This window comes from Nannospalax galili, unplaced genomic scaffold (genome assembly GCF_000622305.1).
Source record: "Nannospalax galili isolate Female #2095 unplaced genomic scaffold, S.galili_v1.0 scaffold777, whole genome shotgun sequence".
In the NCBI taxonomy this organism is placed as follows: domain Eukaryota; kingdom Metazoa; phylum Chordata; class Mammalia; order Rodentia; family Spalacidae; genus Nannospalax; species Nannospalax galili.
In genome coordinates this window covers 1,187,962-1,198,606 of record NW_008341810.1, presented here as the reverse complement: position 1 = coordinate 1,198,606, position 10,645 = coordinate 1,187,962, and the positions used below count along the sequence as shown (strand labels likewise).

The window sequence follows — 10,645 nt, the reverse complement described above, 5'->3', positions numbered from 1 at the left end:
TGTCCAGTCCTCTTTGTGCTTTGAGGGACCTTCTTCCCTGGGACAGGGGGCACAGAAAGTGAGGCTCGTACCACAGCTGCTGTGTCCCAGTCTCAAAGACTGCATATCACTTCTTCTGCTCGTTTTCCATCAGGGTTTCCTAGTCAGTACGCCTGCCGGGTACCACGTTCTGCTCCTGCAGTTCAAGACTTTGGTTACCAGCTGTCCCCTAAACGCCATTAAACCCGCAGATTGAGTTGTGGTGTGGCTCTGTAACAGTGTACTTTCCTAGCATATCACAGGGCTGAATTTCATCGCCAGACACCAGAAATGGAGACAGAGTGAAAGATGATTAGGTACATTTATAGATACATAGAAAAATGGATGGATGGATGAATGGATGGATGTATAGAACATAGGTCATAGAGGTGATAAATAGAAAGTTAGATCGAGGTCAGATGCCTACATGATACATAAATGGATGACGGTTGATATAGATGATAGAGAGATGGTAGATAGATAGATAGACAGATAGATAGATAGATAGATAGATAGATAGATAGATAGATAGATAGACAGATAGATAGATACATAGATAGATACATTAGATAGATGATAGATAGATAGATAGATAGATAGATAGATGAAGATAGATGGATAGCTGGATGGATAGATAGATGATGGATGGATAGATAGATCAACAGATAGATGATAGAGATATAGTTATATATGTATATATAAATGTATGTATATTTGGATATTTGGGGAGGTCTGGGACAAATGAAGACTTTAAAGAAGTCCATAGGTGTATATATTTTTTAGAAGTCCTAGGTATATACATTTGGGGGACCTAGGACAGATGAAGACCTTAAAGAAGAGGAAACATTTATGCTAGAGGTTTTGGCAGGTGTAGCTGGTACTAAGGATGATGAAGAGTGTCAGAAAATTCCTCCAAAAGTTGAAAAGTACATAGTGCGTTTAATAAGAAGTGGATTATGTGCTCAGGAGAGTGCCTGGAGGAATCACATGGGTTATCCAAAAAGGGAAATGGCATCTTACAAAACTTCAGAAGTGAGTTAAGACTAAGACAAGCAGAACCTGGAATTCTTTAGGAAGGAGCACAAGCTGCATATTGAAGCTTGAAAGAGCTAAATTTTTTTTAATATCTCTTTGTTTAGCAGGGAATAACTCAGATTACTACGAGTTAGGCCAAGCTTTAGGAAAATTGCTGTGGTAGTATTTATAGGAAGGACTGAAGGCCATCAGTGTGTGTCAAAAAGCCCTTGGTGAGAATGAGAAGCTGCCGCACCAGGGCAAGGACACGGGGATGGTTAGGGAAGAAGGCTAGGAGGCACGGCAACAGGAGAGTGGACTGCAATTGGCAAACAGTGAAACGTAGGAAGCAAAGGCATGAAACGGTTCAGATTCAGTGTCTAGACCTTTAGGTATCATGGTACCAAAGAGAAGGGAAGGTGCAGGTACTGGATGAAGCAAAATGAGAATTATGAACTCACTTTTAAATGGAACGGCTGTCACCTCCTGTTCAGTCAAAAACAAAAACAATCAATGATGTACAGTAACTACATATTCAGCTTATTGAGCCAATAACCATCATTTGGGTTAATGTCTCTGGAATCAAGCACCAGGCCTGCTTACCTGGGGTTGTTCCTGTTTAGAAGAGGTGATTCCAAAAGTCTGGGGTTCATGTAAGCCTGGTTGTAGATGTGCTTCACAATGAGGAAATGACCCAGCCTTGTGTGAGAGGCGTACACAAGCTCACAAGCCCACTGAGGCACTGTCACTTGTTTTGTGTGGGGAATCAAGTAGCCTATTGACATGGAACTCTTTACCATCAAAGACATTGTAGAAAATTTGTTGAGGCTGGTAGGGCCCCACTCTCATGTCACACAATTATTCATCATGCATTTCGGAGACTCCCATTAAGTATCACACACAGTGAACGTCATTTGCTTCCCTGCTCTATGCATTGTACATAATCTTTTTCCAGGACAAAGTAATAATAAAGAATGTGTATTTAGAAGCCATATGCTGTAATGGAGGGGTTGGCAAAAGAACCAGATAATAAATATTTAGGACTTCGTAGGCCATATGGTCTCTGCCCCAAATGCTCACTTCTGCCCTTGCAGAACGAAAGCACCTATAGATGATGTACAATCAATTCTCATGATTGTGTTCCAATAAAACTTTATTTCAAAAACAGGTGGCAAGCCATATTTGGCCCTCAGGTTAGTTTTTCAACCCTGTTTGTATAAGGGGCTAGTTAGATCTTAAGTTTAGATTTGAGATCTAATATGTGGACTTGGTCATAAAATATGATAATTATATCTTCCTTATTGATAGTGAGGATTAGAGAAAATATATGCAAAATGCCTAATAAGGGGCTGGAGAAATGGCTCAGGGATTAAGAGCACTGGCTGCTCTTATAGAGGACCTGGGTTCAGTTTCTAGCACCCACATGGCAGCTAACAACCATCTATAATGCCAGTTCCAGGGGTTCCAAAGCCCTCTCCTGACTTTTTTAGGCATTACATGACAGGAGTGCACTTATATACATATAGGTACAACCATCATACACGTAAAATACAATTAATAAGTAAAATTTTAGATGCCTAATAGTGTCAGCATACACAAGTCGCATGTAAACTCAGACAGACAAAAACCCTGCAGAGAACTGGGAAAACGAACAGTAGGCCCAAATCTTAGCTTAAAAAGCATTGGCAGCTGATTGCTGCTAGGTGAGGAGGAAATGATCTTTCTAAAACAAGAGACTCTAGATAGGCTGACTAGACCTCAGTGGATGGACTTGGACTGGGGAACGTCTAGGGACACAGGCTTGACACAGTGGGCCTTATCATGAATGACAGAGTATATGGGTTCCAGTGGGGGGGAGCTATGGGAGGGTGCCAGCGGGGATGGGGGTACAAAGATGATTAAGATTATTTGAGATATTCTATATAAAATACACAAAAATTCAATAAAAACAAACTAAAAATTTAGATGCCTAATAATCAGAATGTAATAGGGAAGTTAATGTTCCTTTTAATTCGAAGGCACAAGAAAGATAACGGCTGAAAATGAAGTTTAGCATACACCAGGTACTGTGTTAAGCACTTTGCAAAGAGTCTTCCATTTAATCTTTCAATAACTCTCTGAAGCACGAATTTTTATAGCATGAGAAAACTGAGGCACTCACAGATGCCAAGCTGTCAGACGCAAAGAGAGCTTTGCACATAGTATATGATGTAGCTGACACTTCATCTCAAGTCAGTAAGCTCTAGAGCCTGGAGTCTAACCCCTGAGACAGCATCCAGAACCCAGTGCCATTGAAACTCTCAGAACTCTTTCAAAATCTTCAGGGCCTTCCTAACTCCTCAGTGGGTGACAAAACTGAAAAGTAGTTTGATACAACACTCAGATAACATAGTGCATAAATAAAAATCCTTCTTCCAATTTCCCTTCTCCCCACATACCCCTCCTTCCTGCAAGGAGAAGCCTAACAGTCAAGAAAACCAAAATATTACTGAGAAAACTAATGCAAACTCATTGCAAAAATTTTATCTTATAATCACTCTGAAAACTTGCAATTTCAAAGCTACCCTGCAGAACAGCATGCCGGATTAATTATGCCAGACTGCAGCAATAACCTTGAATTAAAGCTGCAACCTTCTATTTTTAAGAAACACTTGCCTTTCTGGTTGATGAAACCTGTCGTCCCATCAGGTAACAGACGTGACCAGGAAAGAGAGAAGCGGTAATGAGTCAATCCAAGCTGTTTGATACATTTCAGATCTTCCCCCCACAGAGTGTAGCTGCTACAAGCTACATCACCAGTCTGGTTGTTGAAAACTCTCTCTCCTCCCTGATGGGTGAATGTGTCCCAGACACAAGGGCCTCTTCCATCTGCATCCCAGCCTCCTGAGAAAAGGAAGAAAATGAAACGGTTACACTCTTGACATCAAGAGGCATATGTGGAATATAAATATGTGTTACCAAAAGAACATACCTCATTAACTCAATGTACAGTATTTATAACTTTAAAATATGCCTTTAAAATAACATGCATGAGTGAGTTATGTGTTTAGCTGTCCTTGATCCCTGAAGCTGACGAGTAGCAAATGAAAAAATATTGCATAGTGCGGATGCATAGCAAGCTTTCACGGTTCATTATCCGAAGCTCTCTCAGCAGGTAAACAGAGGCAGGCCCCAACTTCTGAAAGTCTATTCGCAAACATTGCCTCCTTGGGAACATTCTTCCTGGCCGTGCCTGAGTCTTGTCCTTACAAGTCACAGAATCTGGAGACCTTATCTCTAGCCTGCTTGAAACTATCCTCCTTTTATCTAACAGGAAGGCCTTTAATGGTCCAGCCTAATATTTGTAGGAAGACAGACTTTCCACTGTTGGTATTGGTATTCAAAATGAGTTCATTTGTATCTCTATTAATTCAATAAACATTTTATCTCAAGAGCTATGCCCAGTGAGGGAGGTATCAGGGAGTTCTAGCTGTGACTCATGTTTGGAGGAAACTAAAGCAAATGTCAACTGTAAAACTAACCAAGGTAAAGGTCCTGGCCTTCACAGAAATCCAGGAAAGGCCAATGAAAAGTTATTAACTAATTGTGAGCTAAATTCAGAAGAGAGTCTTTCTACTCAGTGTTTCTATAAACCTAAAACTCCTCTAAAATACAAAGCCTTTTAATTTAGGAAAAGAATATATAGCAGAATTGTTGCATTCTGTCTATTTAAAGAATATGTAAAAATAACCTATGCACTCAAAGTACAGCAGCATAACTAGAAAGGCAGGATTCAGGCTGGTGGTTCCCTTGGAAGATAATGCAAGAGGGACCAGAGAGGCACACAGGGATCTTTCAAGTGTATTCCCTATGTTTTTTTTTTTTTTTCCTTAAGCTAGATAGAAGATTTATGGGGCTGTCAATTATATCATCCACAGTTGCTCTTATAAGCCTAAAATATTTTATCATAATTGCTATGTAAGAAAGAGTTTGTAGCTAAAGTCAGCAAAAACATACGGACTCTCTGGCCCTCACTGAGCATCCACCGCCGTGTCTCCAGTCCAACAAAAGGAAAGCGTTGCTGATAGATTGTGCGAGGTGCTGAGGCCGGAGAGGAGAACTGCTAAAAGGAGAAATTCTGACAAAAGAAAAAGTGACTATCCATATCAGGGTAAGAAAGGAAATATCTACACAAAGAGCCCATGAACAGTAAAAGTGCTGTGTTCCAGAGACATGCAATAACAGAAGCAAACAGTCTCTCAGATTCTGATGGCTCACAACTTGTGTTTATCTAAGGGCTTACAGGAATGGGATAAAAGGTTGTTGGTTTTGGGGCTGGAGAGATGGCTCAGCGGTTAAGAACACTGGCTGTTCTTGCAGAAGACAGGGGTTCGAATCCCAGCACCCACATGGCAGCTAACAACTGTCCATAACTCCAGTCCCAGGGGTGCACTTACCTACATGCAGGCAATACATACATACACATAAAATAAAAATAACAACTTTTTTTTTTAATGGGTTCTTACCCCTCTGCTTTTCTGGGCCTGCATGACCCGCAGGCCTCTCTCCGGGGTAAACGATCGCGCCCTCGCCTGGACTCCCCCAGCCTCTTTCACTCTCCCATCTCCCCTGCCCATCTCTCCCATTCTTTGTCTTGATGCCCCAGGCATGGGGGGACCCACCACTGCTTCCTGATCCTCTGCATCCAGGCCAACGCAGTTCTTTCTGGGATCCGCAGGAGCACTGTGGGCCTTGCCCCCCCTCACCTCCCTCTACTTCCCTGGTCTGCACAACTTGCCAGTCTCTCTCCCAGGAGCCCACCGGGCCTGGTCCCGCCCTCACCTCCCTCTGCTTCCCTGGGTTGTACACCCCCCAGCTTCTATACTGGACGCCCATGACTGACCTTTCCTCTTCCTGATCCTTTGCATCCAGACCAACCCAGTTCCTCAGTGCAGTACCCAGGAGCCCATGAGGCTGCTTCCCGCCCCATCTCCCTTTGCATCTCTGGGTGGCACAGCCACCAGCTCCGCTAGACCAGCATCTTTCCTGGACCTGCTCCCAGGACAGTCCAACCCCAAATTCCTGAGGCCAAAATCTTTCCTGGAGGAATCCAGACCTTAGGAGAAAGCCTGAGAGCATCTGATCCTCATCTGAATTGGTCCTCTGTGGGAACTCCTGAAGACAAAAGCAATCTGCGCACTCCCAAATAAAATCAAAAGAGAGAATGGGAAGCTTAGAGGAACCAGTTTTTCATGCCCAAAAAGTAAACCACAAAGACACATAAAGTTTACAAAAAGAAGCAGACCTAAACTTGAAGGCTTGAGTCTCACACAGAATCAGAAACTACAAAAGAAATTCATATGTCAAAATCACAGAGAAAAAATAGTAACATGAAAAACCAAAATAACATATCCCCACCAAATACCAATAGTCCTCTAGAGGAGTACAATGAGAATCCCCTAGAGATAATGCAGGACATGGAACTCAAAAGAACAATTATAAACATGACAAAAGAATTCAGTCAATTTAAAGAATACACAAAAAAAGAAGTCAACGAACTGAAGGAATATAGGGATAAACTTCTGAATGAATTCAGAAAGAGCTAGAAATATTGAAGACTACCCAGGCTGAAATGAAGAAGGAAGTGAAACACTCAGTAAACCAATTAGAAATGACAGGAGAAAGCCTCACCAATAGGATGAAATGGAAAACAGAGTATTAAGGCTGGAAGATAAAGTGGACGAATTAGACCACTCAAGCAAAGATTATGAAAAATTTGAGAAATCACAAGAATGGAATATGCAGGAATTGTGTGACACCATAAAAAGACCAAACATATGAATCATAGGCCTACAAGAAGGAGAAGAATCCCAAGATAACGGCATGGACCAGATCTTCAACAGAATCATGGAAGAAAATTTCCCAAAATTAGAGAAAGACATGTGCAGAAAATGCAAGAAAAATATAGAACACCAAACAGACAGGACCAGAAAAGAAACCCTCCATGGAACATCATAATAAAAACACTAAACATACAAAACAAAGAGACAATACTGAAAGATGCAAAAGAGAAACAACAAGTCACATATAAAGGAAAACCCATTACGATTACAGCTGACTTTTCAGTGCAAACTATGAAAGCCAGAAGAGCCTGGACCAAAGTATTCCCAGTTTTAAATGACCACAGATGCCAACCCAGGTTACTATATCCAGCAAAATGTCTATTATAGTCGAAGGGGAAAGAAAAAACTTCCATGACATAAATAGGCTGAAGGAATTCATGTCCACAAAACCAGCCCTTCAGAGAGTTCTGGAAGCAATACAAAGAGCTGAAGAAAGGAATGATTACACCCAAGGAGTTGTTATTACTGTGGAAAGGTACAGTTATATCAAGAATGTAAACAGAAATAAAAATGAAAGGATTTAATACTCATCTTTAATTAATAATTTTAAATATTAACGGACCGAACTCCCCAGTCAAAAGACGGAGACTAGGTGAAAGGGTTAAGAAACAAAACCCATCTTTTTTGTTGTCTGCAAGAAACCCATCTCACTTTCAAGGACAGACACTATCTCAAAGCGAAAGGTTGGAAAAATATATATACCAAGCAAAAGGTACTAAGACAAAAGCAGGCATTGCAACTCTAATATCTGACAAGATGATTTTAATCTAAAACTAATCAGAAGAGATAAAGAGGGCCACTTCATTCTGATCAAAGGAACAATAAATCAAGAAGATATTACAATCATGAACATATATTCACCAAACTCAGGTGCACCCAACTTCATAAAAAAAAATACTACAAGACTTTAAGACCCAAATTAATCCCAACTCATTAATAGTAGGGGACTTCAATACCCCACTGTCTCCATTAGATAGGTCAACAGGGCAGAGATTTAACAGAGAGACATCTGAATTAAACAATACCATATATCAAATGGATTTATCAGATATCTACCGAGCATTCCACCCAAGCACCAAAAGACATACTTTCTACTCAGCACCCCATGGAACCTTCTCCAAAACTGACCATATACTGGAGCACAAAACAAACCTCAAGAAATAAAAAAAGATTGAAATAATTCCATACATTCCATCAGACCACAATGCAATAAAGCTTACAGCCAACACCCGAAGAAGCCCTAATCACCACATTAGCACATGGAGATTTAAAAAAAAAAACACTCCTGAATGATGAATGGATCAACAGAGAAATTAAGAAAGAAATAAAAGTATTCCTGGAACTAAATGAAAAGGACAATACAACACAACAAAACCTATGGGACATGCTGAAAGCTGTCCTTAGAGGGAAGTTTATAGCTCTAAGTGCCTACATCAAAAAATTGGAAAGAACACAAATAAATGACTTAACATTGCAACTCAAGACACTTGAAAAACAACAACAAATGAAACTCAAACCCAGCAGACAAAGAGAAATACAAAAATCAGGGCATACAAAGAATCAATGGATCCAAGAGCTGGTTCTTTGAAAAGTTAAACAAGATGGATAGACCCTTATCCCAGTTAAGCAAAAGAAAGAAAGAGCAAATCCAAATCAACGAAATCAGAGATGAAAGGGGAAACATCACAACAGACACCAGAAAGATACAGAACACTATAAGGGAATACTTTAAAAACCTATATGCTACTAAATTTGAAAATCTAAAAGAACTGGACAGATATCTAAAGGCTGGGGAACCACCAAAACTAAACCAAGAAGAGAGTAACAGCTTAACCAGACCCATAACACAAAAAGAAATTGAAACAGTAATACAAAACATCCCGACTAAAAAAGCCCAGGATCAGATGGTTTTACAGCAGAATTCTATCAGACATTTAAAGAAGATTTACATCCAATGCTACTTAACTTATTCAAAAACATAGAAATGGAGGGAAAACTCCCAAAATCCTTCTATGAAGCCAGCATCACTCTAATACTAAAGCCAGGTAAAGACACAACCAAAAGAAAAAAACTATAGACTCATATCCTTAATGAACATAGATGCAAAAATTCTCAACAAGATACTTGCAAACCACATACAGACACACATCAAAAAGATTATCCACCATGATCAAGTCAGGTTTATCCCAGAGATGCAGGGATGATTCAATAAACGTAAGTCAATAAATGTCATAAATCATATAAACTACATGGTCATCTCAATAGATGCAGAGAAGGCTTTGACAAAATTCAACATGCATTTACGTTCAAAGTCCTAAAAGGAATTGGACTGGAAGGAACATACCTCAACAAATTAAAGCCCTATATAACAAACCCACAGCCAACATCATTCTAAATGGAGAAAAACTGGAAGCATTCCCATTGAAATCAGGAACCAGAAAAGTCTGTCCACTATCTCCATGTCTCTTTAATATAGTCCTTGAAACTATTGCAAGAGCAATAATACAAGAGCAGGAAATTAAAGGAGTAATAATTAGACAAGAAGAGATCAAATTATACCTTTTTGCAGATGATATGATATTATATCTAAGACATGCCAAAAATTCCACCTGAAAACTAGAAATTATTAACACGTTCAGTAAAGTGGCAGGTTACAAAATTAACCTACAAAAGTCTGTAGCCTTTCTATATACCAATAACAGGGAATCAGAGAAAGAGCACATGAAAACACTAAAACTCTCCCATTCTCAAAAGCCTCAAAAAATAAAATATTTAGGAATAAACCCGACCAAAGACATTAAAGACCTCTACAATGAAAATTTCAAATCTTTAAAGAAAGAATTTGAGGAAGACATCAGAAGATGGAAGGACCTCTCATTCTCACAGATTGGAAGAATTAATATTGTGAATATGACCAGCCTAACAAAAGCCATTTACAGATTCAATGCAATGTCAATCAAAATCCCCATGACATTTTTCACAAAATTGGAAAAAAAAAAACATCCTAAGATTCATATGGAAGAAAAAAAAAACTCGGCTAGCCAAAGCAACCCTGAGCACTAAGAGCAATGCCAGGGGGATTTTAGCTGTATTACAGAGTTATATTCATAAAAGCAACATGGTACGGACATAAATATAGATCCATAGATCAATGGAACAAAACTGAAGATCCAAATATGACTAAATGCAATTTCAGCCACCTGATATTTAACAAAGGGGCCAAGAATATTCACTGAAGGAAAGACAGCATGTTCAGGAAATGGTGCTGACAAAACTGGAACTCCACCTGTAGAAGAATGAAACTAAACGTAAGCGCCTATCTTTCACCCTGCACAAAAGGCAATTCCAAATGGATCAAAGACCTCAATGTAAAGCCTGAAACTCTGAAACTATTAGAAGAAAACATTGGGAAAAACCTACAAGATATAGCTGTAGGAAAGGATTTTCTAAACCGGACTTCAATTGCTTAGGAAACAAGGGCAAAAATTAACAAATGGGACCTCATTAAACTAAAAAGCTTCTGTACATCAAAGGGGGCAACCAGGGAAGTGAAAAGAAAACCCACAGAATTGGAAAAAATCACCAATGACACATCCAACAGAGGTTTAATATCCAGAATATATAACGAACTCAAAAACAGAGAATCAAGACAAGAAGAAACCCAATTAAAAGATGGGCTAAGGAGCTGAACAGAGAGTTCTCAAAAGAAGTAAAGATGGCTATGAAGCATC

The 10,645-nt window shown here is 39.6% G+C and overlaps 1 protein-coding gene across 1 annotated transcript in view; it reads right to left on the bottom strand.

Moving 5' to 3' along the window:
• Positions 1-10,645, bottom strand: part of LOC103737500 (cytosolic beta-glucosidase) — a 174,606-nt gene that overhangs the window by 102,074 nt on the left and 61,887 nt on the right. Inside the window, exon 2 of the mRNA XM_029565547.1 lies at positions 3,688-3,915. Within this exon, the coding sequence (XP_029421407.1) occupies positions 3,688-3,915 (228 nt within the window). The remainder of the gene's footprint in view (positions 1-3,687; positions 3,916-10,645) is intronic.